The sequence below is a fragment of the Mus caroli genome, unplaced genomic scaffold (genome assembly GCF_978045245.1).
Source record: "Mus caroli unplaced genomic scaffold, Mus_caroli_1 scaffold_7, whole genome shotgun sequence".
In the NCBI taxonomy this organism is placed as follows: domain Eukaryota; kingdom Metazoa; phylum Chordata; class Mammalia; order Rodentia; family Muridae; genus Mus; species Mus caroli.
Genome location: NW_028227262.1, coordinates 1,333,399 through 1,356,784, shown reverse-complemented (window position 1 = coordinate 1,356,784; position 23,386 = coordinate 1,333,399). Strand labels below are relative to the sequence as shown.

General features: G+C 42.9%; 1 protein-coding gene across 5 annotated transcripts in view; it reads right to left on the bottom strand.

The window, feature by feature from the left end:
* Tmtc1 (transmembrane O-mannosyltransferase targeting cadherins 1) overlaps window positions 1–23,386 on the bottom strand; it is a 348,737-nt gene that overhangs the window by 39,486 nt on the left and 285,865 nt on the right. For all 5 annotated transcript variants that reach the window (XM_029478417.2, XM_029478419.2, XM_085839758.1 and 2 more), the window contains one exon: window positions 12,359–12,502. In XM_029478417.2, the coding sequence (XP_029334277.1) occupies window positions 12,359–12,502 (144 nt within the window). The remainder of the gene's footprint in view (window positions 1–12,358; window positions 12,503–23,386) is intronic.

The window sequence follows — 23,386 nt, the reverse complement described above, 5'->3', positions numbered from 1 at the left end:
TCTGGGGGACCACCTGGGCAGCATGGAAGTGGGTACAGTGATGTGAAGATGGCCTGTGCTCATTTCTAATAGCACCACAGGTCCAAATCCATTTACAAAAACAATTTTATGTTTATAAATGTGTATCTCTGTATGTAAAGCTCATGTGCAGCTCCAGACGAGGGCACGGGATGCCCTGGATCTGGAGTTATGATCCAATCGACATAGGTCTCACAGGGAACTCAGGCTCTGAAAGAACAACTGGTAATCTTAAAACTACTGAGCTTCACAGTCTGACTTCTTAGTGATGGCTGCTGGTCTAGGACAAACCCGGCTAAGATGGCCAGCTACGGTTTATATCCACAAAAGAAAGCATCATACACAATTTATGAAACTAGAAAACTAGAAAACACTGTGACCAGTGGCTGGAAGGGGAAGTGAATATGTTGTTATGCTCTCACTACAAACTGACTCTGCCTCTGACAGTCGATCTGCTCCAGGACCTGAAGCCTGTGAGTTCTCTCCTCAGGTAAAAAGGCCTCTCCTGTTGGGGCCACAGGGAGACACTGGATCTCACTGCCTCATTCTTAGGCAGTAATCCTTCTGCTTACTGAAATAACTTCCACAAATACTGATTTTCAATGCCAGCTATTGTAAATGTGGAAAATAAAGTGTAATGTGAAGAACAGAAACCCTGGAACCACAGACAGCCCATGGCCTCAAGGATCTAGGCCTAAGCCTTGAGGGAACCTGTTCCAACTGGGGACTAAACCAGAGTCTGGTGCAAGTGTTTTCACTATTCCACTCAGTAAAGACTGTGTACTGGGTGTTCTTATAAATTCTCATGGCATTATGAGTTCAGTCCTTACTGCAGCCCCATGTGACAGATACTGTGAAGAGAAACGTTCACATGCAGCAGAGTCAAATGGCTCGAGCACACCCTAACATCCTCTTGCAAATGTTCCTCCAGTATAACACAACTGCTTTATTTTCTTTAGGACAGGTCCAACTCTGTATGCTAGGTCAGCCTTGAAATTCCTTGAGGAAAAACTCCCACATAAGAACAGTTTAAAATATGACACGAGAATCCTAACACTCTGAGTGTGTGTTCTATGTGGTCTTTGTGTTGGATCCTATTCATTGTTAGCTTTTCTTTATCCTTTTTTAAAAATCCCATAGACCAGTCCAATGGCCTGCACATCGTAAAACTCCAGTAAGTGCTAAATTATTATTATTATTTATTATTATTGTTGTTGTTATTATTATCTTTTTGTTTGTTTTGTTTTGTTTTGTTTTGTTATATTTTATGAGACAGGGTTTCTCTGTATAACAGAGCCCTGGCTGTCCTAGACTCGATCTGTAGATCAGACTGGCCTCCAACTCACAGAAATCCAACTGCCTTTGCCTCCTGAGTGCTAGGATTAAAGGCCTGCAACACCACACCTGGCCCATGCTAAATTATTTTTAAAGCATGTTTTTAGTATTGTTCATGTACTTGCATGTCCTACTTCAGCCTCCTAAGCACTGGGATTTAATCATGGCTACTTATTTTAACTCTCAGAAGTCTACCCTCCGTTGTAAGAGCTTGCTGTTCAGAGTGTGATTTATGTACCTCTGAGAATGTCACCTGGCAGTTTGATGCACAAAAGAACCTCGGGCCCCATTCACACTTCCCAGGTGCTCTGTGTGGGTACTGAGACCTCAGCATACCTACATCACATATTCTCAGGGACAAACAAGGTCATTCATTCCTAACAGCTGCCCTCTCTCCTACTCCCTGCAGGCTCAGGCTCTGTAAGATACAGTCTGAATGTTTCAATGCCAGAAGCAGCTTGTTACCAGTTACCTTCACCTAGGAGGGAGACTCCTATCATAGATCTGAGAGTTAACAGTCATGGTTTCAAAAGTCCTTAGAATTAGGAATTCAGTTTGGTAGATGTGGTGGTCTGAATTAAAATGGTTCTCATAGGCTCATAGGGAGTGGCATTATTTGATGTGTGGCCTTGTTGGAGTAGGAAGTGTGTCACTAAGGGGTGGGTTTCGAGGTTTCAAATGTTTAAGCCAGGCCCAGTGCCTCTCTCTCCCTGCTGTTCCTTCTCCAGCACCATGTCTGCCTGTACAGTGTCATGCTTCCCACCATGATGATAATAGGCTAAACCTCTGGACCGGTAAGTCAGCATTTTTTTTTAACCTTAGTAATTTGACCACTGATTTTATGGTTAGAATTCCAAAGAGTCTTCACTAAGTTTAATTTAGAAATGCTACTTAAATCCAAGGGAAGATATAGACTTACAAAATTAAGGTGGAAAATTAGTCCCTACAGGACATTATTTAGCTGAAAATTCTTCAAAATCAGCAGAAGGGGGGGAAAAACACAATAATTCTATAATAATGGTTTAGTGGTGCCTTTCATTTGTAATAACTCATGTCTGTTAGAATGAAAACTTAGACCTTTCATAAGTGAATGCAGAGAGATTAACTACCACTTAACACAGCCTGTGAATGTATTTCTTGAGGATTCCATTAATGTCCATCTGAATAATACAGTGGAAATAGAGCCATCAAAGCTTCTCCCAGGGAATTCTGAAAAAGAGGGGATCCTGGTAGCTTTTGGTTTTTTTTTTCCCCCTCAAGAGGCTTAGTGAGACACTAAGCACTAGGATCCTAACACTCAGAGAGACCTTTATTAAATGTCAGCCTCCACTATGAGTGGACTTTGGATCTTTGTAGTGGCCCTCACAGGCTTATAGGTTGGAATGCTTGGTCACCAGGGAATGGCACTATTAGGAGGTGTAACCTTGTTGGAGGAAGTATGTCATTGGGGGTAAGCTTTGAGGTTTCAGATGCACAAGCCAGGCCCAGTGTCTCTTCCTGCTGCCTGCTGATGTAAACATAGAATTCTCAACTACCTCTCCAATTCCTTGTCTGTCTACATACCATCATGATCCCACCATGATGATAATGATGATGGACTAAATCTCTGAAATTATAAGCCAGCCCCAATTAAATGCTTTCTTTTATAAGAGCTGCTGCTAAGCTGGGTGGTGGAGGTGCATTTCTTTAATCCCAGCACCTGGGAGGCAGAGACAAATGGATCTCTGTGAGTTTGAGGCTAGCTTAATCTACAGAGTGAGTTTCATCCAGAACAGCCAGGGCTACACAAAGAAACCTTGTCTCAAAAGAAAGAGAAAGAAAGAAACGAAGAGTTACTGTGGTCATAGTGCCTCTTCATGGCAAGAGAACACCACTATGATAATCTACTAATCTTTTGTTTTGTATCTAATCCCACTCTAATAACCTACATATAGTAAAAAACCTCAAAGCCACCCTAATGATGGATGGAGGAATGACAATGAACCCTGCCACTGTAGAGACGCTTTCTCTACTGGAGCGCCCTGGACCACGAGTCACACGCACATAACTCGGCATCATATGAGCTTCAATCATAAATACAAAGCTTTTACAATTTGCAGCAAAATTCAACTCTCTTAAATTACCCCTGCCCCAGGAACTTCCAAAGGCTAAAGTTCCTCAGAATGAGTTCCTGAGACAAGTAATTTCCTCGGAATGGATTTAATAAGAAAAATATCACGTAAAAACTAGATCTTGCTCAGAATGTGACGATCTTGCAGCCCACACCTGTGTTTTCTGCTTCCCTCTTGTCAAGTAAAAGCACGCCCAGAGGCTCACTTCCCTGGCTCCATCTCAGTGAGAGGTATTTAGCAAAGGCATTAAGGATTTGCCACGTTTCCTTTCAGTAATTAGAGACATGTTAAGTTTGTTAATTTACAAAACTTTCTGGATTCCTGTCTGCTGTCCCACATTCATCTCAGCAGAAGCAGCTGCTTGCTTTAAGAAAGAATCGACACAGGATGAATTTAGAAAATATCAGTAGCAGATACAAGGCTGGTAACTTGTAAGCAGCACTAGAGTTCCTCAAGAGTAGGTGGCCATTAACAGAGACCCATAGCTGGACAGCTTATAGTGAATAAGATACTTCAGATTACTCAACCATAAATGTATGTCTGATTCACACTTTTGCCCTCAACACTCAGAGCTCTGTGTTGAAGGAGTAAAAAGACTGTAATAGCCAGAGGTGGTAGATGATATAAGGAGAGAATGTTTCCCAAACATAATAGGATAGGTGTATCAATGAACTCATGATGATTATGCCAGTATTCACAAGACCATGCAAGGTCAAGTCAGACAAAATGCCAGCACAGAGGTGGGGAAGTAGGCACAAAGTATCTTGAGGGGGAAAAAAAAGGAAAGAAAAGAAAGAAGAAAAGGAAAAAGGGAAAGGAAAAAGGGAAAGGAACCCCACCCAGCCTGCTGGTGGAGTAAAGGGTGGGCAGCAGGCTGTGGGCAGCAGGCGCTCCTCTGTATGGAGTGGGGGTGGGCAGCAGGCGCTTCTGGGGTCCTCTGTGTCACTCTGCTTCTGATACTGTATCGTTGTGCTTTACTATTATTGGATCAAAAATGAGATTTCCACAAATGAAGAAGACTTCGATTTCTACATTTATGGCAGGAGATAGCACCAGCTCTTCTGAAGAACTGGTATGTAAAATTCAAGCTACAGTTATTGCAGAAGATGGTCTTTGTAAGCATGAGCTTTCTAGGGCTCTGCCTCTCTACACAGGGTGGGAAGAACTGCTAAGTGATCATGGCTAGTGCAGTGGACAAAGCCTACTACACAAACACAAGGACCTGAGCTTGACCCCTAGCAGGTAAGTGTGATATTACACTTGTATTTCCAGCAGATGGAGACAGGTGGATCTGGGGTTCTGAGACTCACTGGCCAGCCAGCCTAGCCTAGCCTACACAACAAGTACCAGGGCAAAGAGAGGTTCTATCTCAAAAAACACAGTAGACAACACATGAGGCTTACCTCTGTCCTTCACACTCATGCACATGTGTCCCCCACATACATACATACACACACCAGATACAGACCACACACAGAGAGATGCTCATTGCAGCTAAAATTCAAGGACAAGATCACAGTCACACCTCTCCCCACTGATCCACCCTGCCAGACAGAAAGTGAGGTGTTGATGGTGCAAAGTCCCAGAGTGTGTGTCCACAAGGCATTGACATGGTGAAGGCTGAGATCAATCGCATAAGGGCCAACACAGAGCACAGCTCCAGAAGCTTTGGTCCCAGGTCTTTCTCCGTGGGTGTGGGGCATATCATCACCCTGGGAGATCACTGCATTGCACTCGGGTAAGAGAACACCTGCCTCCTGAGGCTCAGGACATACAGAGCCAGTTCTGGGCTACAGATGTGTGAAGGTAGTGCCAAACCAATTATCACATCAAGATCAAAACTAGTCCCAAGTAGCATGACTTCAAAGCACATACACATGCTAAGCCCTGTAGGAACTTCAATAGGGCAGGAACATGGTTCTACCACTGGGATCTGGAGGAGAGGTGGCAAGGAATTGTCCACAGCTGGGGGCTAAGTGGATGAGTCATTGTGCTGGGTTTCTGCTAGGCACTGGACTAGGTACTGTTTCTGTCCATCTCATCTTCAGTTGCTGAGTGACTTGGGCCAGATGTGGTCCCCAACCCTGACTGTACAGTGTCTCAGCAAAGGTGGATGTTGCAGCAGCTATTTCTGTGGCTGAAGAGAAAGGGACTTTTAAGTTCTTTTTTTTGTTTTGTTTCTTTGTTTGTTTGTTTTTTGATACAGGGTTTCTCTGTGTAGACCTGGCTGTCCTGGAACTCACTCTGTAGACCAGGCTGGCCTCAAACTCAGAAATCCACCTGTCTCTGCCTCCCAAGTGCTGGGATTAAAGGCATGCGCCACCACTTGCCCGACTTTTAAGTTCTTTATCCATACTTCTGTTAGGAGACTAGAAGCCCATTTTGTAGGTAAGCCACAGACTCTTACATAGGATCAGCTGGTCCGTCTTCTACTTAAGTGAAAAGATCTGAGCCTCCTAGCAACTATCATCTTAAGCTGTTCAACTAATGGCACAGGCAGTGTATGGCTGCCTGTCTTTCATTCCTTATTAATGTGAGGCCAGGATATCAAGTTTCAGACTGGACATGAGATACTACTATGTTTCTATGTTAGATAGTAACAGCTAATAACTACTTCACCTTCACTGGGTGCTGGTTCCTATATTAAGTGTTTATATGCATTGTATTTAGTACTTAAGGAAAAGGGCAATTTCTAGAATTATTTCTACATAAGCAGTTACAGACACAATAAGATAAAACTGCTGCACTGCAGATACATGTTAACCAGAGATCAGCACATGGTAGCATCTACCTGTCCTAAGAAAGGAAGGGCATGATCTGATGTCACAGAAAACACTGAAATATCAAGGCTCTCTCTGTGGTTCATTGGCATGCAATCCTATTCTAGTCAATTATGTCTGAACTAGAGAGTTATGGGGTGATACCCCTACTGCTCTGGTAGACAATAAGAAAAGGGTAATCTTTCTTGTCAGTTGGAGGAAGGTAGCATGAAGGGTGAGGGCAGAAAGCCCATGTGCTACCCAGAAGACAGGCTGGGAAGACTGGACTCTGTGGAAAGCAGAAGAGGAGGGAAGCTGGCAGGACTGGCAATGAGATCCTTAGAAGAGGAGGAGTCCTTAAGGCAAGGCTTCCCTCCCCAAGTGTTTCCTGAAGGCCATAGATAGGTATAAGAACACAGCACATACACATGGCCCTCTTTCTGCCCTTCCTGCTTCTCTTTCTAGTGTATAAAGAACATTTTTTAACTTGGAAGCTTTTGATTACTGCCTCCCCTCAACAACCTGAATAGCAAATTGAGCTTCTGTGCCAAAGCAAAACCCTGCTGGACTGACTCAGGATAAAGGCTGAAGTGCTGGTGCCCTAAAATATGACTGTGTCCACAAAAGAGGTTCCCAGAGACTGCTATGCTGCCACCAGACTTTAGCTGGACCACTCCTTCCTTAAGCCATGTCACTCTGGGTCTGTACTATGGAGCTTAGGGCAGTTTAATTGCAAAGGCACAGAGAGAATGAAGACTGGAGGCTCTTGAGAATTCTTGGACTTGACAAGGCAGACTGGCCTGCTGCATTATCTTCTGCTAGAAATATCTGTGCGGGGAGTGTGGATGATAATCTTTTCAAAGAGTGTAAACAAAGCCAGGCTCCTTTAAGGCTGCTTCCTGTGGAACTCTGCTCTGGCCTGCACTGTGATTATCACAGCAAGAGAACTCTAGTAAGGACTTAAGACTCAAGAATCATGGTGTGAGCATAGTTGTGGGGGCAATGCTCACAGAAGTCCTATAAGACTGCTGTGTGTCTTTTGTTTGTTAGTCATGGGGTCACAGCCATATTCTCATTTCCCAGATAAAGCTGTTGGATAGCCACTGACTGAGAGGAGGACAGTGGACATGGAATATTTTCAATGAACTGGTTCAACTTTAAGCCTTGCTAAGGGCCTCAGTCAATGTAGTCTGACAGTTGTTGCTCACATACTGACCACTGGACAGCATCAGCTGGGTTTGGGTTTACAGAGAACAGAAGAGCAGAGTAGTGAGGGACAAAAATCCTGAAAGCTAAGACAGTTAGGCCTGGTGCCAATACAATGAACACAGGTACTCCTGAGTCCATAGAGAGGATGGGGAGGAGTAGGTGTTAGATAAAGGGACAAAATAATGGCATGTGATATTTAATAGAGGAAGTCTAACAAGACTGTGAACAGATCTGATGACAAAAAGGTCTTGAAATAAAACCACTACAGAGAAGAGACACAAGGTGACAGTTCATAATCACAGCCCTTCAGAGCTCAGCAGGAGTGAAGAGAATGGGAGAAAGGTGAGCAGAGGTCAGAATCCAGATGTAACTAGGAAGACAAAGTCTGCACACTTAAAAAGTTAGTGGCACAGCCATGTTGGAAAGTACCCAAGCGCAGTGGAGATGGACAGCCTTGGAGAGAAGGATGAATAGAACCTGGTTGCTGACATAAATACTGAAGTTTGTAGGGCTGAGGAAGCTATGGAATTGTGGGGAGCAGGCCTAGAGCAAGAGTGGGGTCACAGCATGTCCAAAACCCAGAAATCTCATCCTGAGACAGGCAAGATTAGGACTCCTCCTCCATGTCCTGGGCCTGCATGTCCTGGGGCACATAGATCAATGCCACCACCTTTGCTCCACCAGAGGAAGTCATGTAGATGGTAACCAGGTCAAACTTTCTTTTCCCATACAAGGACATATTCAGAAGCACCTGGAATTCCTCCTTATGCAAATGAGGCATTCCCAGTACTCTGGCCTGGGCCAATGATGTGCCTACTCACCCTCCAAAGGTTTAAATAGCCTGTGTTCCCCTCAGTAAAATGAGCTGCTAAATGAAGCTGCCTCCCCAGAAGTCTGTCTCTCATCCAGCTCACTTGCCATCGTCCCTGGCTGGTCTGCCTTGCTTTCCCTCTCAAGTCCCTGGTCTGATTGAGGGCATCATGCAATTAAGAGAGGGGGAGCAGAGCAGGAATGACAAGGTTCACTACTGATGACTGCAGGGGAGTGAAAAGTGCTGTCTGGTGCTTCAGTTGGTGCTGGTGTTAGAAGAGCGTAGAGAATACTACGAGAGGCAGAGCTGAAGATGCAGATGGCATCATGAGATGATGAGCTGGGCTTTGGAAACTGGAGAAGATGTACAGAGGTGTAGGCATGAAGTAGACCAAGATGTGGGAGAACTAGAAGCAGGTTAAGCTAGAAGTCACTACAAATAGGTCACCGTGAGGGTGAGTGGAGGATGTCAGGCCAAGAGGCCGAAGCAGAACACAGCTGATGTGCTCACTTGGTGCATGGTGGACAAGGGCCAGGGAAAGTGCAGTTAGCCACTAACTGGCATTTTGTGCTGAAGTTAAAAAGTGAAGGTTCATGACTGTAATCCTAGTTCTCAGGAAGCAGAGGCAGGTAGATCTCTGAGTTCAAGACTAGCCTAGTCTACAAAGCAAGTTCAGGACAGCCAGTGCTCTGTTACATAGAGATCCCCTGTCTGGAAAAACCAAAAACAGGAAAATAGAGCTGAGAAGTAGCGGTCTGCCATCTTGTGTACACAGGCATCCTTTCCTCTTGTGTGGCTGGTGACCATGCTGGGAGGAAGTGTGCCCCAAACATTTAAACTTCTTACAAAGTAATGGTTACACTTCTGTGCACTCACTCTTTAAGGCAAACACACAGCTGTTCAGCTCTCCACAAGCTAGCAGGGCACCTGTGTACATGCTGTGCTGTTTTTGCCATCAGATCCATGGCAACACAGTAGACTTCTCCATCTTCTGACATGAATGGAACGTTGCTGTAGCAATGGGCAGGGGTAGGACATGAGTCCTTAAATTTCTTCCTTTTATATTTTAGCAACAAATGCCAGCATCTATTTTAATTATGCATTTACATAAATGTTTCCTCATCCCCTTATTTTAAACACTCCCTTGTGTGCTCTTGACACACTGGGGACATCTGCAATCTTTGCTTATCTTGAAAAAAAAATTACAAAAAAAAAAAAAAAACCCACAAGCTTTTCTCACTTCTTTCTTTCTCCTTTTCATTTTTTTTTGATATTTTAACTCTTAAGAAAACCCATTATTAATCAATATGAATTGAGAGCTGCTGCTTCTCAGTCTTCCACCATAGTGTGCTACACAGACTCTCAACAGGGAAGCTACGATATCTCAAGAAATAGCTTGAAAGAGACCATAAACAGGTAGGTAACCCTTAGAGTTCACTACTACAGGGGTGGTGGGGAGCTTCATATAATTCCAAGAATCATAACAACTTGCAGTGAGCTGGCTGGCATTCTTTGACAGAGAAACGTAGTCCTGGACAAAGACCCACGTTTCCTTCAAAGTCAAGATTACTAGTAAATGTCAGTGCTAGCCAAGAAAAAAGCCATCTCTACATATTGGTATTGCACACTTGAAGTATAGCTGCCCTGAGATGGGCTATGAATGTCAAGCATATATTATATTTCACAGACTTAGTTTGTTAGAAAACATGATATCTTATTTGTATCTTCAATGTTTTATGCTAAAAATGTAAAGCACTGTAAAATATTAATCACACACTAAAATAATAATGTAGACATAGTAAGGTTTAATCAAAGATATGACTAAAGTTCATTTTTATATGTTTTAAAGTATGACTTCCTGACATTGCATACACAGTTCTGAAGCTGATTTTAGGAGGCAGCTGATGACCACTTGAGAGCTGACTGGCACTTTCTACCTGGGCCACTACAGTGGTGGAGTCTGCTGAGTTAAAAGGGCTGAGGTTCCTTTAGTCCAAATTTTAGTGCCCTCGTTTATCAAATAGGAATGGGGAGTGGCTGCTTCTTAGTAATATTCAGATCAGTGTTGGCCATATGTAAAGAGGTATGGCTTTATAAAGCAAACTGCAATATCTCAAAAGCTGGCTCAACAGAGAACTAGGGCAAGAATGCTAATAACAGCAGACCTTTGCTTTGCCCCACATTTGCAACATTCTTACCCTTTTCTCGGTTTCTACTCATTGCTACTGGCCCAGAAGCCCATTAGGAGAGGCAGAGGTGAGCTCAGCTCCATCTAAATGCAGACTGGCCCTGCAGTGTTCTGTATTACCTTCCTCTGTCATTTAGCAATGCAACCTCTGGGTAATGAAAATAAACGGAACTGTTTCCTTCAGAAAGGCCATTAGGAAGTCTGTACAAGGCCAGGTAAGCTTTTACAGTTTGCTATTATGTTATCCTGGGAGCTTGGGAGCTATTTAGGAAAAACAGGAAAGGAACATAAAGACAAGGGGTCAAAGAGCAGAGTTCAATCCTGGGTTGATGACAAGCCTAGGTTAGGGTCATAGAGCTCTGCAGGTGCCTTGGGTTCCTGACCTGAGAAATGAGATGAAGATGGTAACACATCTCAGCACAGGTTGTTTTAAAAATTATGTAATGCAGCTATATACAGGCACACATATACTTCAAGTGTACCATGTATATAACTTACTTGTCAGTTACAAAGTTAGCTACTCACATGATTTCATCCACTGGATTCTGAGACTCACACTGAGACATGTCTCTTTCTCCCTTTGCGTGAGTTTTAGGATCCCCATTCCCTCTTCCCTGGTCACATCAGGAAAAGCACCATTAAAAATGAAAGGCCCCAGAAACCAGTGCAGTCTAACACAGATGTAAATCTGGACTGTTAATTTGGGGAACTGCTGGGTGGGAAGGGAAGCCTTATGCTGGTGAGTCAGTAGGTTTTCTCACTGTCCAGCAGTCTTTGCTGTGTTCTAAGCATACTTTCCTATAGAGGAACTCAGATGTCATCAGAGAAGGTAGACTGAATTAACATCTTCAGCTTGTTCCCCAGCAGGAGGAAACAGGACAGAACCCCTGCCCCAGGGCCATGCTGTACAGTTTGAGCACAGAACTCTGGACATCATTCCTGAAAAGGAGTCTCACTCTGCAGCCTGTCATTCAGCTTGGCTGCTTAGAAAAGAAATACACATTGTAAAGGTCTCTGACCAGTGCTATAGAAGCCAGTTCCCTGTGGGGACATCTGTGGGGTTTTCTACCCACTCAGTGATTTGAGCCATAAACAAAAGCACAGACACTGTAGTGCCATTCGAACCTCACAACTTCACATGGAGCTCACAGAGGTTCTAAAGTGAAGTAAAGGAGTTGCCTGCAGCTAGCTGTCTCAGAAACTAGAACCCACCCTTTTCATGCCTTTTGATCTGTTATTATTTTATGCTTTAAGATTTATTTTTATTCATGTGTAGGTGTGTATGTTTCTGTGCACATGTGTTGAGGAGTCTATGAAGTCCAGAAGAGGCATTAGATCCTCTGGAGCTGGAGTTATAGGCAGTTATGAGCTGCCCAAAGTGAGTGCTGGGAGCTCAGTTCTGGTCCACTCAAGAGCAGTGTTTGCTCTTAACTATTGAGCCATCTTAGCAGTCCCTCCTGAGTTTGTTCTAACTCCAGACAAGCCAGGCTTTGTTTTTAACCTTAATCCAAGCTGAGCATGACTCCTGGTCAGGCCTGTCACTTCCCTCAGAGAACACTGCTTTCTTTGAAGTATATTATAGAATATACTTACTTGGAAGGGCTGTATCCTACTGAGCCCTTCATAAAGACTTACAAGGAACTAGAAGCATTGGAAAGCTATTTGCACCATCCTCCACTGTGCAACATAACACATCCTAAGTTTTTTTGGGGCTGTGTAACCTTTCTTAGTGTCCTGTGACAGACAATCTATGGACTGATCTCAGAAAGAAACCCTGAGATATATCACTTTTAACTAACAAGAAATAGAATTAATTGCAATGAGAGTGTACAAACACCTCATCCCTAGGAAGAGGCATCAGTAACACAATGAAATAAGGGTTTCTGGAACTCTGCAGGTCACCTAGCCAGCAGAAGCCAGTACTTACTTGAGGAGATTCCCCAGATTGAAAAGTGCACGGTTGTGCTGCGGGTGGAGCTGCAATGCCTTCTGGTAGTACATCTTAGCTTCTGCCATGTCCTTGGTCAGTGTCCCAAGGTTATTCAGTGCACTTGCATGGCGTGGGTACAGCCTGGAAAATTAAAGTGTGAAACTCAGACTTCTACACTGGCACTTTAAGCATGCCACAGCCTAAATGAACCCTGAAGCCTTCCTTGTAATGGAGTGATTGTGTCATATCTTAAGGGCCAAGTGCTTTTGCATCTAAATCAAAACAACAGCCAAACCTTTAAACTCAGGTATAAGGGAATAAACCCTGATACTGCAAGAGTAAATAATACAAAAATATACAAGGGTAAATACATTTTAGTCCTTCAGAGGCTGCTTATATACCTTCTGCCAAGGGATCTTCCTTGGTGGGAACTATGTTGAGGTCTGACATCCCACCAGTTCCTGTTCAGTTTACAGCTGGTGTGGGGCCCCTCAGGGAGGAATCTTGTCAAATATCTTTGGACCTGAACCTAAGTAAGACTGCCTCGACCAAGAAAAAATGGAAGTTACACGACATATCCCCATAAAAGAACACCTGATCTTGGCCCTTTCTCCCATTTTCTGTAACATCCACTTAGCTTGATACAGTTCTTAGACTCTTGAGAATAGTTCAGACACAAAATTTAACATGCAATGAAGTAAAAGCTAGCCTTCCTAAAATGAAAATAAAAATAAAAAGTAGGGTGGAGTATGTTTTAGCAAGCTAAATTACTCAGATTAAGGGGGTGGGTCAATTCAGTCTTTTATTCATTATAGTAGAACCGACATGCAGTCAGCCCTTTCTGACTGTTCTGGAGTGGACAAACTAACAGGCTTTTGTCACACACCTGTAGAGCAGCCCTTCAATGCAAAAAAAAAAGCCAAGACAATGCTCACCCCAACATGTGCTAATGCAAGTGACATTTTCCCATAAGTCAACTCATTTAAAATTCCTTATGTAATGCATAGGGGAAAGGGAGCCTGGGGGAAATGAACTAAAGCAGTAGGTCTCTCCCTCCCTCTCCCTCCTCTCTTTTTCCTGTCTCTCTCTCTTTCTTTTTTTTTTTTTAATATTTTTATTACATATTTTCCTCGATTACATTTCCAATACTATCCCAAAAGTCCCCCATAGCGCCCCCCACTTCCCTACCCACCCATTCCCATTCTTTTGGCCCTGGCATTCCCCTATATTGGGGCATATAAAGTTTGCAAGTCCAATGGGCCTCTCTTTCCATTGATGGCTGACTAGGCCATCTTTCCATACATATGCAGCTAGAGACAAGAGCTCCAGGGTTCTGGTTAGTACATCATGTTGTTCCAACAATAGGGTTGCAGATCCCTTTAGCTCCTTGGGTACTTTCTCTAGCTTCTCCATTGGGAGCCCTGTGATACATCCAATAGCTGACTGTGAACATCCACTCCTGTGTTTGCTAGGCCCCGGCATCGTCTCACAAGAGACAGCTATATTTGGGTCCTTTCAGCAAGATCTTGCTAGTGTATGAAATGGTGTCAGCGTTTAGAAGCTGATTATGGGACGGATCCCTGGATACAGCAGTCTCTAAATGGTCCATCCTTTCATCACAGCTACGAACTTTGTCTCTGTAACTCCTTCCCTGGGTGTTTTGTTCCCAATTCTAAGAAGGTGCACAGTGTCCACACTTTGGTCTTCATTCTTCTTGAGTTTCATGCGTTTAGCAAATTGTATCTTATATCTTGGGTATCCTAAGTTTTGGGCTAATATCCACTTATCAATGAATACATATTGTGTGAGTTCTTTTGTGATTGTGTTACTTCACTCAAGATGATGCCCTCCAGGTCCATCCATTTGGCTAGGAATTTCATAAATTCATTCTTTTTAATAGCTGAGTAGTACTCCATTGTGTAAATGTACCATAATTTCTGTATCCATTCCTCTGTTGAGGGACATCTGGGTTCTTTCCAGCTTCTGGCTATTATAAATAGGGCTGCTATGAACATAGTGGAGCATGTGTCCTTTTTACCGGTTGGGACATCTTCTGGATATATGCCCAGGAGAGGTATGGCTGGATCCTCCGGTAGTACTATGTCCAATTTTCTGAGGAACCGCCAGACTGATTTCCAGAGTGGTTGTACAAGCTTGCAATCCCACCAACAATGGAGGAGTGTTCCTCTTTCTCCACATCCTCGCCAGCATCTGCTGTCACCTGAATTTTTGATCTTAGCCATTCTGACTGGTGTGAGGTGGAATCTCAGGGTTGTTTTGATTTGCATTTCCCTGATGATTAAGGATGTTGAACATTTTTTCAGGTGCTTCTCTGCCATTCGGTATTCCTCAGGTGAGAATTCTTTGTTCAGTTCTGAGCCCCATTTTTTAATGGGGTTATTTGACTTTCTGGAGTCCACCTTCTTGAGTTCTTTATATATATTGGATATTAGTCCCTTATCTGATTTAGGATAGGTGAAGATCCTTTCCCAATCTGTTGGTGGTTTTTTTGTCTTATTGATGGTGTCTTTAGCCTTGCAGAAGCTTTGTAGTTTCATGAGGTCCCAAATGTCAATTCTCGATCTTACAGCACAAGCCATTACTGTTCTATTCAGGAATTTTTCCCCTGTGCCCATATCTTCAAGGCTTTTCCCCACTTTCTCCTCTATAAGTTTCAGGGTCTCTGGTTTTATGTGAAGTTCCTTGATCCACTTAGACTTGACCTTAGTACAAGGAGATAGGAATGGATCGATTCGCATTCTTCTACATGTTAACAACCAGTTGTGCCAGCACCATTTGTTGAAAATGCTGTCTTTCTTCCACTGGATGTTTTTAGCTCCCTTGTCAAAGATCAAGTGACGGTAAGTGTGTGGGTTCATTTCTGGGTTTTCAATTCCATTCCATTGGTCTATTTGTCTGTCACTATACCAGTACCACGCAGTTTTTATCACAATTGCTCTGTAGTAAAGCTTTAGGTCCGGCATGGTGATTCCACCAGAGGTTCTTTTATCCTTGAGAAGAGTTTTTGCTATCCTAGGTTTTTTGTTATTCCAGATGAATTTGCAGATTGCACTTTCTAATTCGTTGAAGAATTGAGTTGGAATTTTGATGGGGATTGCATTGAATCTGTAGATTGCTTTTGGCAAGATAGCCATTTTTACAATGTTGATCCTGCCAATCCATGAGCATGGGAGATCTTTCCATCTTCTGAGATCTTCTATAATTTCTTTCTTCAGAGACTTGAAGTTTTTATTATACAGATCTTTTACTTCCTTAGTTAGAGTCACGCCAAGATATTTTATATTATTTGTGACTATTGAGAAGGGTGTCGTTTCCCTAATTTCTTTCTCGGCCTGTTTATTCTTTGTGTAGAGAAAGGCCATTGATTTGTTTGAGTTAATTTTATATCCAGCTACTTCACCGAAGCTGTTTATCAGGCTTAGGAGTTCTCTGGTGGAATTTTTAGGGTCACTTATATATACTATCATATCATCTGCAAAAAGTGATATTTTGACTTCATCTTTTCCAATTTGTATCCCTTTGATCTCCTTTTGTTGTCGAATTGCTCTGGCTAGGACTTCAAGTACAATGTTGAATAGGTATGGAGAAAGTGGACAGCCTTGTCTAGTCCCTGATTTTAGAGGGATTGCTTCAAGCTTCTCACCATTTACTTTGATGTTGGCTACTGGTTTGCTGTAGATTGCTTTTATCATGTTTAGGTATGGGCCTTGAATTCCTGATCTTTCCAAGACTTTTATCATGAATGGGTTTTGGATCTTGTCAAATGCTTTTTCCGCATCTAAGGAGATGACCATGTGGTTTTTGTCTTTGAGTTTGTTTATATACTGGATTACGTTGATGGATTTCCGTATATTGAACCATCCCTGCATCCCTGGGATGAAACCTACTTGGTCAGGATGGATGATTGTTTTGATGTGTTCTTGGATTCGGTTAGCAAGAACTTTATTGAGGATTTTTGCATCAATATTCATAAGGGATATTGGTCTGAAGTTTTCTATCTTTGTTGGGTCTTTTTGTGGTTTAGGTATCAGAGTAATTGTGGCTTCATAGAATGAGTTGGGTAGAGTACCTTCTGTTTCTATTTTGTGGAATAGTTTGTGAAGAACTGGGATTAGATCTTCTTTGAAGGTCTGATAGAACTCTGCACTAAACCCATCTGGTCCTGGGCTTTTTTTAGTTGGGAGACTATTAATGACTGCTTCTATTTCTTTGGGGGATATAGGGCTGTTTAGATCATTAACCTGATCTTGACTCAACTTTGGTACCTGGTATCTGTCTAGGAACTTCTCCATTTCATCCAGGTTCTCCAGTTTTGTTGAGTATAGCCTTTGGTAGAAGGATCTGATGGTGTTTTGGATGTCTTCAGGATCTGTTGTTATGTCTCCTTTTTCATTTCTGATTTTGTTAATTAGGATGCTTTCCCTGTGCCCTCTAGTGAGGCTGGCTAAGGGTTTATCTATCTTGTTGATTTTCTCAAAGAACCAGCTCCTTGATTGGTTGATTCTTTGAATAGTTTTTCTTGTTTCCACTTGGTTGATTTCACCCCTGAGTTTGATTATTTCCTGCCGTCTACTCCTCTTGGGTGAATTTGCTTCCTTTTGTTCTAGTGCTTTTAGGTGTGTTGTCAAGCTGCTAATGTGTGCTCTCTCTAGTTTCCTTTTGGAGGCACTCAGAGCTTTGAGTTTTCCTCTTAAAAATGCTTTCATTGCGTCCCATAAGTTTGGGTATGTTGTGGCTTCATTTTCATTGAACTCTAAAAAGTCCTTAATTTCTTTCTTTATTCCTTCCTTGATCAAGGTATCATTGAGAAGAGTGTTGTTCAGTTTCCACGTGAAGGTTGGCTTTCTATTATTTATTTTGTTATTGAAGATCAGCCTTAGTCCATGGTGATCTGATAGGATGCATGGGACAATTTCAATATTTTTATATCTGTTGAGGCCTGTTTTGTGACCAATTATGTGGTCAATTTTGGAGAAGGTACCATGAGGTGCTGAGAAGAAGGTATATCCTTTTGTTTTAGGATAGAATGTTCTGTAGATATCTGCCAGATCCATTTGATTCATAATTTCTCTTAGTTTCACTGTGTCCCTGTTTAGTTTCTGTTTCCATGATCTGTCCATTGGTGAAAGTGGTGTGTTGAAGTCTCCCACTATTATTGTATGAGGTGAAATGTGTGCTTTGAGCTTTACTAAAGTTTCTTTAATGAATGTGGCTGCCTTTGTATTTGGAGCATAGATATTCAGGATTGATAGTTCCTCTTGGAGGATTTTACCTTTGATGAGTATGAAGTGTCCCTCCCTGTCTTTTTTAATGACTTTGGGTTGGAAGTCAATCTTATCAGATATTAGAATGGCTACTCCAGCTTGTTTCTTCATGCCATTTGCTTGGAAAATTGTTTTCCAGCCTTTCATTCTGAGGTAGTGTCTATCCTTTTCTCTGAGATGAGTTTCCTGTAAGCAGCAAAATGTTGGGTCTTGTTTGTGTAGCCAGTTTGTTAGTCTATGTCTTTTTATCGGGGAGTTGAGTCCATTGATATTAAGAGATATTAAGGAAAAGTAATTGTTGTTTCCTGTTATTTTTGATGTTAAAGTTGGCATTTTGTTCTTGTGGCTGTCTTCTTTTAGGTTTGTTGAGGGATTACCTTCTTGTTGTTTCTAGGGCGTGGTTCCTGTCCTTGTATTGGTTTTTTTCTGTTATTATCCTTTGAAGGGCTGGATTCGTGGAGAGATAATGTGTGAATTTGGTTTTGTCGTGGAATACTTTGGTTTCTCCATCTATGTTAATTGAGAGTTTGGCTGGGTATAGTAGCCTGGGCTGGAATTTGTGTTCTTTTAGTGTCTGTATAACATCTGTCCAGGATCTTCTGGCTTTCATAGTCTCTGGTGAAAAGTCTGGTGTAATTCTGATAGGCTTGCCTTTATATGTTACTTGGCCTTTTTCTCTTACTGCTTTTAGTATTCTATCTTTATTTAGAGCATTTGTTGCTCTGATTATTATGTGTCGGGAGGTATTTCTTTTCTGGTCCAGTCTATTTGGAGTTCTGTAGGCTTCTTGTATGTTCATGGGCATCTCTTTCTTTAGATTTGGGAAGTTTTCTTCTATAATTTTGTTGAAGATGTTTGCTGGTCCTTTGAGTTGAAAATCTTCATTCTCATCCACTCCTATTATCCGTAGGTTTGGTCTTCTCATTATGTCCTGTATTTCTTGGATGTTTTGAGTTAGGATCTTTTTGCATTTTACATTTTCCTTGATTGTTGTGCCGATGTTCTCTATGGAATCTTCTGCCCCTGAGATTCTCTCTTCCATCTCTTGTATTCTGTTGCTGATGCTCGTATCTATGGTTCCAGATTTCTTTCCTAGGGTTTCTATCTCCAGTGTTGCCTCATTTTGGGTTTTCTTTATTGTGTCTACTTCCCTTTTTAGGTCTAGTATGGTTTTGTTCATTTCCATCATCTGTTTGGATGTGTTTTCCTGTTTTTCTGTAAGGACTTCTACCTGTTTGATTATGTTATCATGTTTTTCTTTAAGGATTTGTAACTCTTTAGCAGTGTTCTCCTGCAATTCTTTAAGGGATTTTTGTGCTTTTTCTTTATTGTCTTCTGCCTTTTTAGCAGTGTTCTCCTGCATTTCCTTAAGTGTGTTATTAAAGTCCTTCTTGAAGTCCTCTATCATCATCAGGAGATATGCTTTTAAATCCGTGTCTAGCTTTTCCGGTGTGTTAGGGTGCCCTGGACTGGGCGAAGTGGGGGTGCTGGGTTCTGATGATGGTGAGTGGTCTTGGTTTCTGTTAGTAAGATTATTACGTTTACCTTTCGCCATCTGGTAATCTCTGGGGTTAGTTGTTATCGTTGTCACTATTTAAAGATTGGAGCAGAAGCTGTGTTCCACTCACCAGCAGTCTCTAAATCCTGCGGCGGGGGTCGTGGGTAGCTGACGGTACCCCGGTGCTGGTCCAGCCGGAAGAGGCCTGTGGTCCTACTCAGGCCGTTTTTCTGCTTCCCTAACTAATGCAGTCTCTCGTCCCGCGTGCAATTGGATTGGAGCAGAAGCTGTGTTCCACTCTCCAGAAGTCTTAAGATCCTGTGGTGGGTGTTGTGGGTAGCTGGTGAGTGTCAGCCGACCCTGCGCCCCAGCTGCCCCGGTGCTTTTCTGACCGGAAGAGGGTTGTGGCCCTATGTAGGCCGGATTTCTCTCTCCCCAACCAGAGCAGTCTCAGGTCCCGCGTGATTGGACTGGAGCAGAAGCTGTGTTCCACTCACCAGTAGTCCCAAAATCCTGCGGCGGGGGTCGTGGGTAGCTGGTGGGTGTCAGGCAACCCTGCGCTCCTGCTACCCTGGCGCTGATCCGGCCGGGTGAGGCCTGTGGCCCTACTCAGGCCAGTTTTTGCTTCCCTAACTAATGCAGTCTCAGGTCCCGCGCAATTGGACTGGAGCAGAAGCTGTGTTCCACTCACCAGCAGTCCCAAAATCCTGTGGTGGGGGTCGTGGGTAGCTGGCGGGTGTCAGGCAACCCTGCGCTCCCGCTACCCCGGTGCTGATACAGCCGGATGAGGCCTGTGGTCCTACTCAGGCCGGTTTCTGCTTCCCTAACTAATGCAGTCTCAGGTCCAGCGCAATTGGATTGGAGCAGAAGCTGTGCTCCACTCACCAGAAGTCTTAAGATCCTGTGGCGGGTGTTGTGGGTAGCTGGCGAGTGTCAGCAGACCCTGCGCCCCAGCTGCCCAGGTGCTTTTCTGACCGGAAGAGGGTTGTGTCTCTCTCTCTTTCTTATACTTACTCTCTCTCTCTCTCTCTCTCTCTCTCTCTCTCTCTCTCACATGAAACACTTGTCCTCTTAGGTATTAAAAGGTAAATTACTCCTGTTGATCCATTTGTTTTCCCAAATAATATATGAGTCATACAACTCTCAGCAAATAAGTGAATTGTTATGAATTAGAACCTCTATTTAGAATATTTCTATTATTTTCTCTAAGCAATTTAGTTAAATTATGCTCTAATATGAACCAGTTCTCAGAGGGAGAAATGAAATCAATGCAACATGTAAAAATGTTGGCTACAGAGATACTTATTCACTCCAAGAATGTTGACTACTATCTTAACATCATCTTTACTGTCAGGTCCAAAAGAAACTCCATTCAAATGGCTCTCTGTGATGACATCAGCATACAAAGTGCATGGGCTTCCCTCCCCAGGTTCTCATTTCCTCATCATCCTGCTATTTTAACTATGTGCTCTTTTGGCCCCTCTTCCTTGGTCTCCTTTGCCCTCATTCTCTTTGTTTACCTCTCTAGCTCCCCACCCCTCCTTACAACCAAGTCCAGTTGTTCTGTCCACTACTTCCTTTCCCTGTTCTGGACTCTTCTGGATGGCTCTGGCTGTACACTCTTCCTCATATCTACAATAAAAATTCTCCCGTCAACTATACTTTGGAGCAATCATGTCCCCAGTTAGTGTTAGAGAAGCACTTTGTATGGGAACAAGCTAAAGTCAACAACTCTCAGTAGCCTATAAGATGTGAATTCCCAATTTATGAGTCACTGTTAGTAAGGTTTATGTGGGTATGTATATACGTGTGCATGTATGTATGTCTGTGCAGGGGAGGTTGCTTAGCGTCCTGCTCTATCATTTTCTGCCTTACTTCTTTGAGACAGAATCTTTCCCCAAACCTGGACCTAGGCTGACAGCCAGTGAGCCCCACGGATCTAGTCTCCACCTGCACAGTGCTGGGCCTACAGGCATAAGCAGCCATACTTGGCTCTTTACATGAGTGCTGGGATCTGAACTCAGGTTATCATGCTTGTTCATTAAGAGCTTTTACCCACTGGTACCATCTCTCCAGCTCCTGTCTGTAAAAGCTCACAGATACAGCTATTTTGGAGTAAAGTTTGGATTTGTATTTTGTTTCACTGATGTATTTGAAAAATTTAAAGTTAAGAATGTTATAAAATTTTAACATTTCAGTACCTTAGCAGTAATTTTATTGTTCAAATAACATTAATACATATGCCACAGTTCACTACACTCTTTCAAAGCATACACACCAGACCAAGTCTCTAATTTTTATGCCACAAATTAATTTATTTGAAGTTAAATACCCTAAGGTTGGATGTTTATTTTCTATTTCTTGTTGAAAAAATTATAGAAATGTGACTAGGAAAAATATACCTCTACGATTGAAGCTCAATTTCACTGGACTGGAGTAGTACAAAATAAGTGTCTCTTCAGAAGTCAATAGACTGTTAATTTTGCATATATTAAGTGTTTGGTTTCTTTTATGCCATAAATTCAATTATTCTGTCACTAACTGGCCCGAGAGAGACTGCTAATCTTCCTGGTCAGTTTCTTTGATTGTCTGAAGCGATTCCTGGTACCCAGCAACCGGCGCTGCTGCTTTACCTTTGGCTCATGTGCTCCTGGAACTGTGCCGTGATAACAATTCTTAGCATGAACACACACTGTCTGGTGAATGAGTTAGAGACAGCAGTGGGCAGAAAGGTATGTCTGTGTTCTTAATAACAACTTTCAGCTTAGGAGAGCATAGGGTGTTGTGGTGGTTTGAATATACTTGGTCCAGGGAGTGAGTGGCAGTATTAGTAGGCATGGCCTTATTGGAGAAAGTGTGTCACTGTGGGGGTGGGCTTTGAGACCCTCATAGCTGCTGGAAGCCAGTCTTCTGTTGGCTTTCAGAACAAGATGTAGAACTCTCAGATCCTTCAGTACCATGCTTGCCTGGATCCAGCTATGCTCCCTGCCATAATGATAATGGACTGAACCTCTAAACCTGTAAGCCAGCCCCAATTAAATGTTGTCCTTTATAAGTTGCCTTGGTTTTGGTGTCTGTTCACAGTAGTAAAACCCTAAGACAGGTGAGAAGGGCACATATTCTGAATGGCTATCCTGACCGCTGGGGACCATTACTGGCATACAACTGGAAGTCGGTAGGCTGTGGAATATCTAGCAATACCCTGGTCAGTCCTGTACCAGGCTGAGCTGTTCTGCCCTCACTGCTTACAGCTCTCTGAGAAGTACCACACACCATGATGGTGCTGTTGCTAAGCATCCTGTGACTGAGTGCTGGATTCTGCCATCTTGCAGGCTTCCTCTCCACAAGTATTTATTAAGCACCTCCAGTTGGCCACACCCTCTGCCAATGGTCCAGAACAGCGAGATAACTGCCCTTGCTGCCAGGCAGTAAAAGAGGAAACAGTGAGTCTGGGGGAGCATGGAGAACATATATGACTGGGCCACCTCGTTCCTTAGGTATTCCACAGTGAAGATTTCAAAGGAGGGACAGTGCTGATGGGGACTAGAGCCTGATGATGGAGAAAAAGGGAGAGAAAGGAAGGTGTTGTGAAGGCTAATATTATGTTTTAAGTTTTAATTGCTTTGCTTAAGAGATGTATGAAACGGAAATGCCTCTAACCTGTAAGCCCCACTTGCCCAAGGATAGTTAACTTCCTGGAGTGCTGGGGGCTGTGGTTCAGGTCATGATAATAAGCCACGGTGTTTTCACTTCCATAAACAAGGCTGGGTGCCCCAACTGCACAGGATGTGCTTCATTATAGATACATAGGCACACATGCAGGAAGTATGTCAGGATGTATGTGTGTCCCTGATTGAACAAAGGAGGTAAGTATGTAGCTTTGCGGGTTTTGCTTTTATAAGCACCTGATTAACGTAATTTGGGGCCATTCTCTGAGATCCAGGCCTCTGTCCATCTTCCTAGCCAGCCTTTAAAAACTTGCTTCAAATTTGCCTCAAAAATTGTGGTAGTGGTCTTATTCTCACCCAGTGGGATTAATAGTGTTCTGTCTGAATACAGTCCATGAATGAAGCTGTGTGAGATTTCTGAGCGCTTGTAACAACATTCCAAGTGGGCAAGACAGGAGTCTGGTAACCTCTGTTCTTTTATAACATGGATTTGTTCTTGGAGTGTGCTTTCCTGTCCTTCTCAGGTATAATAACAGGAGTGAGCTTTTTTTCAGATTACCCATCTTCTTACCCA